The sequence below is a fragment of the Sinohyriopsis cumingii genome, chromosome 3, assembly GCF_028554795.1.
Source record: "Sinohyriopsis cumingii isolate HCF-2022 chromosome 3, ASM2855479v2, whole genome shotgun sequence".
In the NCBI taxonomy this organism is placed as follows: Eukaryota; Metazoa; Mollusca; class Bivalvia; order Unionida; family Unionidae; genus Sinohyriopsis; species Sinohyriopsis cumingii.
In genome coordinates this window covers 78,514,583-78,533,257 of record NC_142963.1, presented here as the reverse complement: position 1 = coordinate 78,533,257, position 18,675 = coordinate 78,514,583, and the positions used below count along the sequence as shown (strand labels likewise).

Here is an 18,675-nt window from a genome sequence, read left to right as displayed (position 1 = left end):
CCCAGGGAATGTCTCTGTCCCAGAATATTATTTTTATGATCACTTTGTATTTCTAGAGAAAAGTCACTTGAATTAAATAATTTGAAGAAAGAAATTCCAGCCCAAAATTAATTACTGGACACAGCAATGATACAATCATTCTGCTAGATCTTTAAGCACAAAATGAATAATTTTTCCAGTAACACAATTATATGTTCTTCCACCTGACCCCAGGTCACAATTAACTTGTTGCATAAGAAACCCATTACCTGATAGGAAACAACCTTCTAGAAGGTTCATAATGTTTACAAGATAACATCTTGGTTATAATTAGAAATATGTTATTAAAATTATAATATAAAATTTGTAGTAAAGAACAGGTAGACCCAGCAATTGACATGGAATTTCCGAAGTTCAAGACTCAGAATTAGATACAGCATGTTTACTACAAAACTAAAATCAATAACTCTGGTCAGGTGGAAAATGAAGGTAAACTCTAACATATAGTCACATTATGAGTAGCATATAATGAAATTGAATTTTTAAAAAAATAATAATGGTAAACATACAGTGCAAATTAAACATAGTGTGACCCCGCTATAATGCACTTCGTTATAACGCGAATTCGGATATAACGCGGTTGTGGCGCAGCTCCCGAAATTTCATATACATGTATTTTTCTTGTGCACAAAAAAATGATTCTTAGAAAGTGCAAAAAAAAACCTGTAAAAAGTTGCTTATCATTTTGGGGAAGAGATCGCGTGGGAATAATACAAGACGATCATGACTTGGCTCCTGAAATTTTATATGTATTTTTCTCGTACACGAAAATGTATTTTTCACGTTCACGAACAAGTATTTATTTTTCTTCTTAAAAGTAAGAAGAAGAAAAAACGCATAAAAGGTTTATTCTGTGATTGCGTAGGTCTTCGCCAATGTCACAAACTTGGATTATTTTTCCTTATTAGCTGGAAAACATACCATGTGGCTTTCTTATTTGTTGGCAACATTGTTGGTTGTTTAAACTTTTATATACAACGATTAGTTTGGAGTGCAGAAATTCAGAGGCCCCATGAAAGGAAGCCGCAAACTGGATATAAAATGCACCGAAATTTATATATTGTTACATAAACAAATTCTTTGTCCATACTGACAAACCATCAAAACAGTGAATTGTTATATCATAATCCGTTTATCCTGACATCTAGCATGAGTTCTGTATGTTGTGAAATATCCACTTTTTTGTTTTTGACATTTCTGGTAACCGAGATCAACCGGATGAGGCATTGTCTCATAATCTGTCTTTCATCGGATTTTTGGCCGCTTGCTAGTAATTAATATATTTACAAAGACTGACATTTGTATGTGGATGGTAAGTAAATTTCCTCTTCGTTTCACTCAGAATTAAATTCTTCAGAACGCTCATGTGTTCTGTAGTAATCCCTGTCATCACAATGCCTGCGTCTCTATTGTCCGTTTACCCTTTGTTAATTTTCAAATGCACGTGTGGAAGGCAGCATCACGCTGCTACCACAAATGTAAAAAAAAAAAATACATCTTACTTATTGGTTTATTCAGTAGGCATGGAGGGACAGTGACTTTAATAGTCTTAAATGATGGCTAATTCCTTTTTAAAAATGTACCCAGATCAAATAGTTTGCTGAAATTTCAAAGGAAACATTACCTTTGAAGCACCGACTGTTATGAAAACATGCTCAGCAAATGGAAAAAATACCAGTCTCAATCATGCCATACAATTATTTGATGTTGCCACCACAATAAGAAATGGGAATCCGTTTGGATGTACAAATCTGTCATTTATCGGTGACTTCAATAGCGCATGCACCCTTCATCAAAGAAAGCCGACTACAATCTTTTAATAACAGCAAAGAACTTTTCTTCAAAGGAAATCAGTACCAAACTTAAATAAAAGTGATGGAATCTGATGGATTTTTGCATTTTCCAACGTGACTGGAACACGTTAACTGTGCTGTGAAAGTTTCCTTTTTGTAGGGAAAAAGTTTATGCCAGCGGCAGCTTAAAACGCAAACTAACTTTTACCGAACATAGTTTAAAGTAAATGTGCTTCGTCATTCATTATGTCATTGTGCTATGTTTTTCCACTGAATTCAGACCAATATGATCTGTTAAAAATTAATGAATATTTTAAAGCTGTGTGTGCATATTTTCTATGGAATCACTTGCATTGTGGATTCAATGTATATGATGAGGTTCGCAGGTGAGTACACCTTGTTGATACTCTGTTCATGCTATAGATTAGACATTTATATACATTTATATATGAACAGGATTCACGTATATGTACCAATTCATGGTTCTCTAAATAAAGTAAACTATTATATTATGTCTTCTCTGTTTTCACTACAGGTGTATTTCTCATTTAATATGCATCAATTCAAGATGGTAACTGTACTGACGAAGCATGTATTTTATCGCCCGCATTTATTACCCACCCACCCCCACAGTTTTTTTTTGGGCGGTGGGGGGGATACATTTTCTTCAGCTAACTGACTTGGTTGCATATAACACGGTTCGGTATATATCGCGGTCGGGTTTTATGGCTCCCAACTACCGTGTTATAGCGGGGTCACACTACATAACATGTGCCTATAGTTATTATAATGAAATGTGTAAATGTGTCTGCCAGATGGCTCTCATTTGATCCTCATGTGGAACGTTTGTCTATACAGTATGAAGTATTAGTTCATTTCTTCAATGTCAAAGTTTTGAATGAAAGTAAAGTAAGTAAATTGAAGCAGTCTTCAGAAATGAGGGTGAGAGATTTGATGAAGACACTCTTGCATACAGAAGAATATACAAGCTTGCAAAAAAAAGACAAAGTTAAGGAAAACAAAACTTTGACCATCTACCAACACCAACACTTAATTAAATGGTAGAGGAGAGTTCGATACTGCGACATACCTATTCAGATAAAAGATGTCACGGATAAAAGCCAGGTCTGTCAAGGAATGTGGATTATCATCTTCATCAAGATTGTGCAGTTCATCTTATGTTGCAAAATGAGCTATCAAAGGCAAAAGCACTTCTGTCTGAACTGGAAACACCAAGCTTTACTGCCAGTTTTCAGCTTCTACTCTTCCAGTTTTTGAGAGGGCAAGCCCATGCATGCCAACCATTATGCTTTTGGCACAATCATTATGCTTTTTTTCACCAAATTATGGTTTCCGCTATACTGCATATGGATTATGCTTTTTTTGCTTTATAAAAAATTAAAGCAATACAAAAAATTTTGGTCATTTTTATTATCATCTCTTTAATTTCACTCACATAAATTTGAGAATTTTCTTTAATAGGTGACTGCTGCATAGGAATAGCATAAGAAGACTTTCCTTATTTACTATTTATAACAATTGTATATGACCCGTTTCCCAAAAGAACAAATGGGTTTCTTCAAAAGTGAATTTTACTTAACAGATTCATTATATTGATAAACTAGATAGTTAGTGAACCACTTTATATTTTTATAGTTTGTTTGTGTGTGTGATTTGGATTTTTAACGTAGCTTTAACAATTTTTCAGTCATATTGCTACGATGTCTGCAGTTTATAGTGATGTCTAGCACTGGGGCATCATGCCACAGACATGTAGCATGATGTCCCACCCAGTCACATTATCCTGACACCAGGCCAATCAGTCCTAACACTAACCTCTTAATGCTGAACGCCAAGCGAGGTAGCTGTTAGCACCATTTTTTGTAAGTCTTTGGCATGACTTGGCCGGGGATGGAACCCACGACCTTCTGCATGCGAGGCGGACTCTCTAACCACTAGGCCACCGGAGCGGTGATTAAAGATGAAGGATTGGACATATGTATAAGTCCTGTTTCATCACCTGACATTTCAGTTTTATATGAATCTGAGGATGAAATGTGCAGCGATCATTTCTATTTGGAACACATGGGACCATTACATGTGGATGACTTTACATCAGATTCAGGGCCAGCATTTCATTTAGATGAAAATGCAAGGGAGACAGATTTCTTTTTAGAACTTTTCCTAAAGAAATATTCCAGTTGTGCAAAATAGTAGTGAGAAAAGTAGTCTAATCTACATTATAAACACAACTAGTGAGAAAAGTAGTCTAATATACATTATAAACACAACAGATATCTTGAGAAAGAGGTGGGAAGACAACATTGAGGAGTGGACAGGCATGGAATTTGAAGTTTCCCAAAGGGCATCAGCGAATATACGAAATTTCAGGAGCCACGCCACAACCGCATTATATCCGAATTCGTGTTAAATTGGGGTGCGTTATAGCGGGGTTCCACTGTATATATGCACAGACACACACACATATCAGTTGATCTTGTGTATCATTCAGTTCTAGTTTCTGCTTGTGGTGTCTCTATCTTTTACATTATTTAAAGTATAGATGCTTTAGCTGTAAAGAATGATATGTATCTTGTACAGATCTTCTGAACATTTAACTGTTGTATTATCCACTTATAGAACACAATAAGTTTTGAAAGTAGACACCTTTCATGTTATTAATGGTACGTTAGAACCATCCAACATTTCTGTGTCTTAAAATCTTGTTTTTCCTGTTTATATTTAGATCAATGAAGTCCCTGGTGAAGGGATTTTTGTCATCAGACATTCAAAATCTTGGCTCTTCTGACCTGATGGAGAAAGCTGTTGTGCTTTGTGAACAGACTAACTGGCCAGTACAATCGGTTTGTACAAAATTTATTTGTTTTCCTTTGTCATTCTTTCTGGAGTCATGAAATGAAACAAATGAACCATGTATAATCAGTATTAATAATACAACATTTTCTTATTTACAAACTGGAATACTACTGAAGTCAAAACTTGTTTAAATTATGTATTATTATCAGAGCAATGAGCATGATTTATTTTGACTGTCACATGTAAAAGGTTGATCATGTTAAGAATTGTTTCAATGGAATATGAATGTTTGTATGATCTCTTGTATCAAGGAGATTTGAAATTGATAAAATAAAGGATTCATATGAAAATGCACATCATTTTTTTTTCTAAATTCATGTAATGCAAACTACTATTTTGATTACATCAGGTGCAGATGCTAATGGTTTTCTTTTTCTTTTATCTTAGTTGAAGACAATCAACAGGTTTTTAATTAAAGGTGAACTTCTGGACAGGAGTCCTACTCAGCCATTGTTGAAATTAACACCAGTAGATGTTTCTCTGCTTGGATGTGAATGCTTGATAAATTTCGAGTAAGTCAGATATTTGTTAGGATACACTGTTTGACTTCTTCACTAAACAGAATGTTAAATTGAAACATTATTCACATAAATTATTTTTTACTTCTACAACAATACAAAAAAAACCCAAATAAACCACAACAATCGTCCACAATTAATTTCAATCCCAAGAATGATCACTGCGAATGCTGTAAATCCATATGCTATAGGCCCATTCCAATGAAAGAAACTTGCACAAGTGAACACCTGGCATTTTAATACCATACCAATGTTAATTACTATCATTAAATTAAAAGAAGGAATGAAAATACATACCACGCAGCAAATCTGTCCTCGAAAAACTAATTCAGAATATACATTGGACCAGGAAGGTTGATCAATATTTAGTAAAAACAAGGCTTTAAAAATGCCATGAAAACCTCCCGATTTTAGGTCCCAATTTCTTTTTTTTTTTTAATTCAGTCTCCCTACTTGGTATTTGAAAGTTCACAGGTATGCCTTGCACCCAGTTTTACATAACTATGGTAATCATGTTAGTACATGTATTATGGAATACAAGGCAATTAGACATCAGTGTACTGGTATAGTTTCCGGACAAAATTCCCTCTGAACACAAGCCAGTTTGTGGGTTTTAATGATTAACTGGCCTGTACTGCTGTCACAAAACGAAAGACAAATTCGCCGACTTCCAGCATAGGAGACACCAAACATCAGCCAAAACACAAAATTAAAATTAATTGATGTTAATCTTAGTTGATCTATATGAGAATTTTAGCCTTTATTATTACCACTCTTTGTGATCTTGTAAATTATGCTAGTTATGTGCCTTGTACAATAATTAAACATGCATACCTTTTTAAACATACTACCTCGAGTTGTAGGATCGCTTATATCAAAGAAAATGAGTAAGATGTAAGCGCATGATTCAACATAAATGAATTGGCTATTAAGGACTAGCTGAAATGCTGTTTGGAAGAATGCAATTTGGTCGAAATAATCAATATAGCAGAATCTGCATCTAATATGTTTGGGAATAAATAAGGATTTAAGTGACTTTGGGCACGCCTTGCTCTGTGAAAGTACTGTACATTTTAGTTCATCCTGGTTTCCCAGGTAACTCATCTGGTTCGTGAATTATGAAGTTTGCATTTACCTTTATTTAATTTCATGTTGGAGAAATCAGAAAATATGCACATGCAAAATTATAACAAAATCAATTATGGTTCTTTATAACCCGTGAGTATATATGGTATATTTTGCATTTGTCAAAAGATGTTGGATCTGCAGTATGTGAGGTTACTTGAGTTCTGTCAGATCCCAAGTTCTGTTAATGGTGGGTACAAAACAACATATACATCAATTAAAAAAAAATGTCTCAAAATGGTACACTTTTGCTCCTGTTGAACTTAAACATCATATAATGTTAGTGTAAAATTGAGGACAGAAAACAGATTTATTATACATTCTGTTAAAATTGATGAAGAAATACAACAGAACTTGCACAAAAAGTTGGGTTGCCAAGATCTAACAATTCTGCTGATAATGTTCATTCGTATTTTCTTTTATTCAATGTACGCACCATATGTTTAACTAGGAACTTGTAGAGCTGTATTAACCTGAGTTGGATTATTGAGTGAAAGTGCTCTGAAATCCAGTGGCAAGAGTGAAAAGCGTAAAGTGACTGAAATATTGACAATAACTTGAAAAATGTGAAGAGTTTGAAACTGGTAAACGAGAATTTTGCCTCCAACAGACCTACCAACCCATATTATTTTGCCTCAAGTCTCAATGCAAGTGACTTTCAGAATAAAATTACAAATTTTCATAGGTGTCAACTAGTATGGTTTACCCGTAATTTGTATGGTTTTTTTTTTATTTTCACCAGTGTACAACCGTTTTGTACATTTTTTTTGTAAAATTTTTTCTTTCTCCCCGTTTTGTATGCGTCCTGGACTCTGGGTATAATTTTTTTTAGAACCAGAATTCTGTGAGATCAGGGTGGCCTGAAACAACCAATCAAATCATACTCAAAACCCAGCTTTTCCTTTGATACTGAAACGAGTTTAATTTCATGGTTCAACTCCTGTGTTTAAAGATCGTGTTGTTCATCGGTCTGAAATTTGACACTCACTTGGATTTCTAATATTGACAAACTACCTGCGTAGTAAGTATGTTTTCATATTTTATACATTATTATTTTATTATTTATACTTATTACTCTCAGATGCATACAGTTGACATCAATTTTCACACTTTACATAGTGTGGCAGTCATGGTGGTGTAACCATAATTCGTCCAACTTTTCTGTGTGGAGGTAAAGTTGATTTATTAAAAATTTTAACAATATACTAATTAAAATAAATAGTCTGCTGAATTTAGCACAGGCATTTTATCATGCTGCCATAGTTTTGAATTAAGTTTACGTAATGTAAACAGGAAGATGTATTGCCAGCATGACGGAAGTAGTACAGATACTGAGTGATGTCATTCTCGTAGCTTGAAAATATATAACACTGCCAATTTATCTAGTTTTGAGCAAAATTGGCACACGACATAGCAAATTCATAACTTTTCAAACACCAGCTATGCAATTAATAGAAACAATCAATAGTTTACAAGGTACAAACTTTGTGACTGTTAATTTGTCGATTTTTTTTAAATTTTAGATTTCAATTTTTGGATAGCTCCTTGCGTAATATCTTGGTGTTTATGGGGGAAAATATAAATTTGTGCCACGTTTGTAATTGGGAGGTCTTCCTCTATCACATATCAAATAGGAATTTTTAAATTATTTTTTTGTTTGTTTCATCCAGTTGAAATATTCGATCCATCAAATAGCTGTGACTGACTTAAAGAAACGCAAGCTTGAAGACACTGACCGAAGTCGTGGCAGGTTTCAGGCTGATTGGATGAAAGTCTTCCCTGGCATTGTGGATGTATCAAAGTTAGGATCTTCCCATGCTTTCTGTGATGTATGCAGTAAAGACATTTAAGTGGTGGCATCGGGCTTATATGATCTGAAGGAACACTTCAGGACAAAACTACATGAACGAAATGTTGTAATGATGAAGGGATCATCCATCAAAATCTTTGCTCAGCCAAAGCAGGAAGATGATAGTGTAATAAGGGCTGAAATTCTGTTTGCCAATTTCATTGCCCAGCACAACTTGGCTGCTTCTGTAGCTGATCACTTTTCTGACTTGGCATCTGAAATGTTTCCTGACAGTGCTATTGCCAAGAAGTTTTATTCCAAATGGACCAAAACAACAGATATAATTAAAAACTGCTTGGCTCCATCTGCAACAGAATCCTTTGTCAAGCTATGCAGGGAGACACCCGTCTCGTTGATGATTGATGAACAATATGACAAGAAAACTGATAAGCGGTTAGCTATAACGGTGAGGGTCTTTGGAGTAGGTGTGGGACCCAGAACAAGATTGCTGGACATGCCATTAACACATTAACCCCTAGCGATAACTTTACGGGGCAGGAGGTAGTAGCCTACTGCTGAGCTCTGTAGCGTCATGGTCATGCATGATACACTAAAGTGGATGGTATTAAAGAAAGGTAGACAGAAATAGCTCTACAATCATACCAAATAATCTGGAATATCTAGTTGCACTACAAAATACAGATAGAAAAACCTCATTTTTTGGACCCGACTTTTTTTAACGCAAAATTCACTCATGGTCGGAGTCCCATTTATGTCTGGATTTTAGACTTTTTGGTCTCAGATGTAAGGCAAACTGGTATGAACTGCAAACAGACAGATGAGCCTTTGCAAAAAGTAGGATAAGATGGGCATTTGGAATAAAGAGTGGTCTCTGTACAAAATTAATGGCTCTGTTTAGCAAAGAAAAAAAAAAAAGTCCAACTTTTACCCTTCTGCTCATGCGCGAGTCAAATAGCCAACGAAAAATGATGTTTCTAACACAACTAGGCAGTATGTTATTGAAAGATGACCGGGGATTTGGTGTTTTCGAGTCTATTCAGAAATAGCTTTCAAAAAATGTGTTTCCTACTCAATTTTCAGGCAAAAATGGCAAAAAACCTCCAGGGGTTAATGTGTTAAGCAGTGGTGGAACCAGTGAGGCCATCTTCAGTGACATTGATGCAATATTCACCAGTTTAAATATCCCTTGGAGCAACTGCATTGGCTTTGCTAGTGACAAGTGTAATGTCATGGTGGGGAAGTCAAATTTGGTGCTTACCAGGGTGAAGCAGAGGAATCCTGATATCTTCAGTATTGGCTGCATTTGCCACCTTGCCAATCTGATTGCGAGAGATGGAATCAAGCAACTAATTGTGCCAGTTGATGACTCTGGTGGACATTTACTACCGTTTTGAGCACAGCTCAAAGCGATGAATGACTTACAGAGTTTCAGCTTTTCACAGAAGTGGATGACCTGAATATACTGAAACACTGCCAGACCCGGTGGCTATCACTGTACAAGGTGGTGGACTGGGTTCTCAACCAGTATGCAGCTCTTTCAGCCTATTGTGAGAGTCACAGTGATGTTGAAAAGCAGGGCAGAATAAAAAACATCCATGAGCTGTTAAAGTCACCACTGACCCACATGACCCTGTGTTTTCTTCATTTTGTGTTGCCCCTTTTGAATGAATTTAATAAGCTCTTTCAAACCAATGAATCACAGATTGGTGGTATGATGGAGGAAATGGACAGATTACTTTGGAAGTTTCTTGTGAAATTTGTTCAGATGAGACATATTAAGCAGGATGCAGACTTGAGGCTTGTAAGATATAATGACCATGAGATACAGCATTATGACAGCACATTAGCAGTAGGCCTTTCCAACAGAGCACTGATGGGGGAAATGGAGCTAGACTATGCTGTCGAAAGGATATTCTTTCAGGACATGAGAAACTTCTATAAAGCGGTGGTGAGAAAGATAATGGACAAATTTCCATTTGAAAATCAGGCGCATAAAGGCCTGAAAGTAATAAGGATAGCCTGCATTACACACACACATATGCAGACTGGCCGATACCTTTGCTTCACACCTGGCCTGGATATTGAAGCACTTAAAGATGAGTTCAATGATTATTGCATGCTGCCTGATGAGTGTGTACCTGTACTAACAGACGATGTAGCTACTGGCTGGATATTACCAGGCAGAGAATTAGCACTGGTATAGAGTTAACCAAACCAATTTGAATTTTGCTACTTAAAAGATGTATCAAATCAATGTTATATCTGTTCTGGTCTGTTTCTGTCCATTCTGGTGATTATGTCCACTGAATCAGTATGGTTGGAATTTTTTTGGGCTAATTTAGCACATTATGATTACCAGTATACACTGTACTTCTGCCTGAGAGATTTGAATAATTGTATTTCTTGGTTTGTTGATTCTGTTTGTTGCTCAGTTCAAATGCATCATTGAAAAACATTGATGCATTCTAATACTTTGTTACAAATATGTATTACAGATGCATATCTCCAGATATCAGTGAATATATCTTGAATAAGTTATAACAGTTCTAGTTGAAACAGTGGACATTGTTTGAGAAACTTTAAGTGATCTAAAATGTAAACTTTTCGGCAGTGTGTGATGCAGAATGTCTTAAGACTTCTCCATCTCACCATGAAAAATCCATTTGTACCAACTGATGATGACTTTTTGGTAACTGTCAGAAAGGCATAATTGACAATATTCAAAGGTCTACAAAAATTACTAGTCAAAATTTATGAACTCGTACAGCTGTGGCAAAAATGATGGACTGGTACCTTTGCTGCTGTTGCCACAGTGGATTAGTTGGTTGATTTAGTTTGGTCTGGGTTTTTTTGTGGTGGTGGTGGTAACATTATATTAGGTGGAGGAAGAACCCCGAAAGACCACCAACTCGAGTTGGTTGATTTGTGACAAAAGCTGTGAGATGTGCAAGTGATGTAAAAGCAAGCACCTTAGTACACTTGGGCACATGTAGCCTCTGTTGATTTGAAGTTTATCTCCAACAGCCAAAGTCATTTAGACACAAGATCTCGGGGTTTCCATAGATCATTATTGCCTTTACACTATTTTCAGATGAAAATTATATATGGCAGCCAGTTTTACTGCTGAAGAAAATCCAAGTACTTTTGAGACACCAAACATGACTTTTGTGGAACCACTGACCTTCCACAAGTAGCTGATAACGTTCTCATTTGCACATTGCAGGCAAGTAATCACATGACAAGCATCTTGTACCACTCGGCCATGGAAGCCCCTCAGATCTGTATCACAAGACAAGCTCTTACACCACTCTGCCATGAAAGCCCCTCAGGCCACAGGTATAAGTCTCATGAAAGACTAGAAGTGGGAGACAACTGGATTGAAAGTGCAGAATGTTACTGCTAGGCCATCAGTGATGATGATGCTGTTGACAATACAGTTAACTGCAATGACATTAATTATGAGTACTCTGGGAAAAATGATTCCTTGACTTTCATCCATTTTTTAAAATCTAATGTTATAAAAATGTTTGACTTGTCATATTTTTTCTGTTTTTTTTTAACTTTATATTAATCTTAAAACAAGCATAAAATAAGACATTGATAACTGAAATATGTTCTTACAAGAAATGATATAGTGAAAAAGTAGGCAGAAATAATGCAACATCACATCCACAGATATTAATGGTTTTTTTTCTGACAAATCATGTATTATAAGTTTATGAAAACTATTTTTGAAAAAACATAACAAGGAATCATAGCATCTGACCATACATTTAAAGGAATGCAAGATTTTACTATTATTCTAATCAAAAGCAGCATGCCTGATAGCTACGATGTCGTAGCCTCAACTTGATGTGTTGTTGTTGAGGCTACGAACTGATCCCATATCATGTAATGGAGCAAAAAAAATCAACACTGAAGTCAGAAAAACAAACTGTACAAATCAACTACATAAATATAATCATGTTGTGAAAGAAGTTTGGCTTATTTTGAATTTATTAAGCCCTTACACGATAAAGTAAATTGGCATGGTTACTCTAACCTTATCCTGTCCGCCATGACAGATAATGCGAGACTCTCGCCGTGACCCCTTTTCTATGTAAGGCTTGCCAGACCATATTTTTGATATTCTACGCTATATTATTATCAATCAAGTGCGAATAATAGCTTCTTGGTGGAATTTCAGAGTTGCTGATAAACCCTATCTACATTTAATGCGCAGAATTTCTGACCCAAACGGCACCAAATTTTTACCACAATTTGTTTACATTTCCAAATAAGGCGTCAATGTCCTTATATGGCACACAAAGAAGCGAGGCTGAGAACGGAAGTAATCATTATTTGAAATAACATGGTGGACGATCTAAACGAAAATATCGGCTAAAAGAGGTAAACGAGATTTTACAACTATTTCTACAAAGATTTTCGATACTTCCGGTATTAATTAAGAGGACTACTCAATTTATGGGATTATATGCAAGGAATATGTTTAAAGTGTTATTATTAGGCTAAAAGAACGCCGGGTGTGAATCACACCCGGCTTGCTCCATTAACATGTATATGCTCATGTTAGTACCCTGTACACGAGGTACGAGTAAGGGTACTAATATTAGTACTACATGCCTCAGAACAAAGAAAAATAGCAATAGATAGTGATCACTTTAGTAAACACACTGTTCAGTAAGGATACAAATTCATGATTTCTGTATTAGAAATCCCTATTATAAAATGGATATTCATGGACATTAAATTGGTAGGTATTAAGGAACTGATCAATGACATGTTCAGATAATAAGCTAGTCACAAGATTTGTGATTTCACATTTTCAAAGACGTGTGGCTGACAGACAAACAAACAGAATGACAAAAGATTGATTATAATGAATGAATACAAATGAAAATATGCAGTTGATAATGAATGTCTATATCCAAGAGTTACGTCAGCACTTGTGTAAGCTTGACAATTACTAGCTTGTGCAAGCTTACCTATTACAGGCTTGTGCAAGGTAAACAATTTCAAGCTTGCTCAAGCTACCAAACAAAGATGACCTACCTAGCTGCATCAGAAGAACTGATCTATGGCATCGATTAAATTATTCTATACATGGTAACATACCTCAATTTTTCTACCTCATGATGTTCGAAAAGTATATAATATCAGATATTAAAATGAAAATGTTACTATATGGTGAACATTAATTAGTATGAGATCTTACTTTCACAGTGAAAGAAAGAATGAAGTCATCAAATCATCTAATAATATTTAATCAGATAAAATAAGAGTATATGATTGGAATCTGTTTGGAAATTTTATACTTTTGTTCTGTCTAGCTTTGAGAATGTTCTACTAATTTACCTCCATTTTTAGAAATCCATTTGGGGGAAGATGTGTCAAATGGTTAGGTTCCCTAAATGATAAAGTATTAGATGAAATCAAGAATGTTTGCCATTTGAATTACTCTGAACCACCTCATCTAAAGAAACCCTCGGAATATAATTCAGCATCCTCCTCTGCTTCTGATGTGATTCAGGTATCATCCACTGAAATGGATTACAACAACATGTACTATGTAACCAGCAAAAAAACTCTATTTACCTCTTTGGCAAAAGTGTTTCAGTTTTAGTTCACATTCTAAAATCATTTATCAAGTCCAAGACGTATCAGTAAGTGTTATTCCAAATCATCCTTTCATGAGCTCCATAAATTTAGTTTTACCATCATTTTGAAGGGCTATGACAGATGTCAAACAAATATCACTTCAGAACTTTTGAAAAAAATAATCAAATGATGTTGTGTTGTGGGGTTTAACGTCATTTTTCAGCACAAGATAGGCTATACATGGTGGCCAGTATTAATGGTGGGGGAAGAACCTGGGAAAACCTTGGAAAGAACCACCGACCCACGAGAAGCTACTGGCAAGTTTTCTCACATACCCAGATAGAAAATCAAATGAAACTGATTTGGTATCGGCACCTTAAGACATTTTGAAATAAAATAACTGCCATCTTTGAGGATGAAAAGAATTGAATGTATCAACCTCTGAACAATTGTTGAATTTGATATGCAAGAGGGAAAAAAAGACCCTAAGAATAACGGGAATGAAATTCACAATTGTAACACTATTGTCAGTAAATGACAGCACTGCACTGATTACTGCAGTTTGTCAAGTGCAGAAATAAATAATCATGATCTGCAGAGTTGTCATCTCAATCATTGTGTGAAGCAACATTACAAAGTCATTTTTTGATGTTTTTAAATCATAAAAGTGAAACAGAACGCTACCGTCAATCTACAGTCCCAACAACCAGCAAAATACAACACACTTGTGAGTGTACTCACCAACATGATAACTCTAACTTCAGATTATCTTTTGGGTTATAAGATCTTTTACTGCACATATACTAATTCTGCGAGCAGTGAAATTTACCGAATTAATGAGCTAAATTTTGATGGTTCAAACTTTAAAATTGCGCCTAATTTTGAATGCAAGGCTACAATGGTTGTTTTTTGTTCTTGCGGCTCAAATGTGTTGTTTGTATATTTAGAGTTAATAAACCAGTTTGCTGACCGTAAACAGGGGGAAGTAACCACCTTTAATGACTTGATACCAAATTAAGTCTCTCGTGGAAAATCACATTTCATGTTGCAAGCTTTTATTTGAGTTCTTTTTAAATGAGCAAAATTCACAAAGCTCAGTTCTTGATTGAATGTTGGCAGAATGGGATGCATCTCTCAAAGAAAATCAAAAATGGTATATATTTTAAAATATTTAGTAAGTAAATAACTGACAATTATATATTTTCTCCTGGCAGTAGATTGTTATTGAAACAAATATACAGTAGTCCCCCTCTTATAAGGCCACCCCTAATGCAACAGGGAAGTGGCCTTATAATGCGGGTGGCCTTTCTAGAGGGGGATGATAAATGCGAATAGTAAATACATATGGAAAAAAGTCACAAGTACATTTAATTTTAAATATTTAATATTTTAATTAAAAAATCACATGCATGATGTGAAATAAATGTAAAACAAACTTTGTCATCATTTGCAAAAGAATGCTATGAATAACGATTGATACAGTTTTAAAACTGTCTTTATAATTATGTTACAGTTCACATCACGTCACTTTGTTGGTAACAGTCTAAAAAACAAACCAGTCTCATTACATTAAAAATATCCTTGCTGTCATATCCCCTGCATATATCGTTTAGTCTTTTGTTCCAATCTTCGACAATTTCATTATTAACTTCAGCTGATTCGCTGCTAATGACAGAACACTTGATATTGTGTCGCACTTGAAATCTGTGCAACCATCCGTTACTTGCGGTAAAGTCATCATATCCCAGTTCAACTGAAAATATTTTTGCTTTTTCTTGTCTTTCAAATCAGGATACAAACGTCATATTGGGTCAAACAATCTTCCTTTCTCCGTCCATTTCACTTTTCCACTTCTGCAGAATTGTTTAATTATCTTTCACGATATTGTGTATCTGAGTCTTCCCGACGCTAGTTTTCTGCAAGAATCCTCTAACTACCCCCCCACCGCCGTCAGTTGAATTACTTTCACGTTCTCTTCTGAACTGAGAATTTTTATTTTCCTCGATGACATGTTGATCTTTTTGCAGTAAGTTATTCATGTTGCCAACTAAAATACTGATAAAACAATTTTGTATGCATCTAAACAAATTGCCATGTGTTTTTAAAGGAAGTGATCTTGTCACGTGATTCGTTAGTCGCAGTCTGGTACCCTATTGTTTTTATACATTTCTTAAAACTAGGTGAGAGAAGCCAAAACGTCTTCAATATGTACCATTAACATCACGCAGATTTGACCTCACTGCTGCTAGGATTCGTAATTTTGACAATTATTGTCAGTAGTAATAGCCACTGATTACCAAAGTGAACAAGCTCAACATCTTACTAAGGGAAGCCATAAAGGCTATTAAACCATTTTCCTGCTGACTTGTGTATTGTACATCAATACTGCCACTTCTCAGCTGTTGCTACTGTTCGATAATTGTATTCTTAACAATTATCAGAGGGACTAAACCGGACATCTTATGATAACATAGCAGTAAGGCTAATTGGATTACATGTGCGTACCCTTTTGTATGGATTAAAATTTGAGTCTTTCTCGGTTTTTATGGAATAAATTTGGCTTCTCGTGAGGCGTAAATGATATATTAACCTTAGTGGTAAATGTACTTTACTCAACACTTCTTTCAGTAATGAAAACCTGACATCGGGAAACAGAAATCGGATTATTTAACACACGTTATGAATACAATACTGGCTCTGGATACATATTAAAATAAAATGCAGCCGCTTGTGAGGGGTACATTTTATGATTTTGCACTAATATGCTGGCCGCTGGTCGCGTTAGCCGGGTGGCCTTTCGCGAGGGGTACTTTTGAACACAAACTCGTCAGTGCCAACGGATTCTGGTCGTAAGGAGCGGGTGGCCGCTGGTCGGGGGGGGGGGGCGCGTTCAAGAGGGGGACTACTGTATGACAATTCTTTCAAAAACTTATTGCCAGAAGTTAATATCGCAAGATTTACTGAGACTATATTTGATGGTGCATATGTTGTTTGAAATGGCATTTACATGTACTTGACATCAAATATCTTGCTGTATTAAATTAGTGTGTAAATAACTTTGCAATCAGCAATTACTATTTATTTAAACTTTAAATTTTGCAAGCTTGCAGACTTCAAAAAATTCTTTTGGCTGGCTTGTATGAGCACCTTTACTAGCTGGCACAACCTCAGCAATCTTGTTGTAAGCTTGCTGCAATCTTGTCATAAGCATGCATTTTGGTTTGTGAATGACCTTTCATGTCTGTACAGATAATGCTGATTTGCTATCAAATATTCCTCTATTGCTAAAAATAAAAGAACTTTAAATGACTTCTATTTGAAGAGATAACATGCTCGGTTTCTTCTATCAAGGCTTTTAGGGCAGCCCTATCAAACAATGCCTAGTTTTCTCTATCCTCAGGCACTGGTTCAGATTATCAAATTGCCTACCTTTTAAGGTGTTCTGAGAAACGGAGACTGTTGTCCTGCTCACTTATGCCAAAATCAGCCTTTGGCTGAATCTTTCTTAAAGAATCTTACTCACAAGACCATTTTCTTACTCTCCTTGGCCTCTGCAAGACAAAAGAGTCAGCTTCATGCCCTGATTATTTAACAAGGCTGTCTTATGTTCAATGGGAGTTATGAGTTGGTCTCTTATTTGCCAACCAGATTTCTTGACCAGAACCAGTAACCTTTAGTAATTCGTCCCCCTATATAGATCCCCAGTCTCACTTGTATCTGTGAAAGGGGATGATCAGATTAAGTGTGATGCCCAGGCATTAAGATTTTATTTGAACACTTATTAATGGAAAAGAAAGTGTAGGATTTGTCATTTCCTCCTCTTAAAGGACTCTGCTGATATTTCATTATCCACTATTTCTAGAACTCTCAGTTGATTTTCATCCATGGCCAGACATTGTTTTGCATGGATTGAATAAGGGTTATCCCATCCCAGAATATAAAATTATGTAATATCAACAGGTAAGTATTACATCATTAAAATTAATTTTACCTCCCCTGAAGACTACATTTTCATCACTTATGTAATCAACAGCATTTGACAAAATTTCAAGAGAATGTATCATACTAACCCAGATTTCCTGGTCATCTGCTCTTGCATTTGGTTACGAGGCATACATCATCCATGTGATCAGTCTCAGACCCAGAAGGTTATCTTTTATTTATTGACATTATTTAAATTAAATGCAGTGTTGCCTGTGATTCAAAACCAAGAAGTGTACTTCATCCAGAAGTTTTTTTAAAAATATGTGATTATATCATGATATAAAGAAAGCATTTTTTACAAGTGATGAACCACAGCCAGACGCTAGTGTTGTTCTAATACCAGTATGAGATTTTAATGACTTGGGAATTTAAACTTTCTAGTCAGAAGACGTTGTAATTGCAGGTGATAGTTTTGTTGGAATTATGCATAAAGTTTCCATTCAACAGAGGTTACCCCATTCATGAGGCTACATTTTCATTGCAGAAGGTGTGGTTTGCTTCATGAGAGGGAACCTTGGTATTAGCTGGTCCTCCGTGTTTGCTAATGATTTCACTGCATCTCTACTTATTCTGGCAATTTTAAGTAAGAGTCATCATTTCAGTACATGTCTTTGAACACTTCCTGGTAATTAGGAAGACTTTGGAAAGGTACAATACACTTTTCTAGTTATGTTTAAAAGCTTACAAAGGAACACTAATTCTTGACTGTTTACATAATATTCTCTAATTTACAGACCTTTGGAACTGCTCAAGATGACCCTTGAAACCTGCATGTCTGTCTGTAACTTAGTTGGGACCTGTGACAATTTTAGATGTTTCAACCCTCTGCACAGGAGACACTTTGCAACTTCATGTCTACAATGCATGGTAATCCACCCTTTTTTTTGGGATAAACTGTCCAATAGTATTGTTTGGCTTTTGTGATCAAATA

General features: G+C 35.6%; 1 protein-coding gene across 1 annotated transcript in view; it reads left to right on the top strand.

The window, feature by feature from the left end:
• The window catches only part of LOC149803159 (uncharacterized), a 255,820-nt gene that overhangs the window by 104,454 nt on the left and 132,691 nt on the right, over nucleotides 1-18,675 (top strand). The window contains exons 15-17 of the mRNA XM_089952783.1: nucleotides 4,579-4,696; nucleotides 5,097-5,221; nucleotides 18,479-18,611. Of these exons, the coding sequence (XP_089808909.1) occupies nucleotides 4,579-4,696; nucleotides 5,097-5,221; nucleotides 18,479-18,611 (376 nt within the window). The remainder of the gene's footprint in view (nucleotides 1-4,578; nucleotides 4,697-5,096; nucleotides 5,222-18,478; nucleotides 18,612-18,675) is intronic.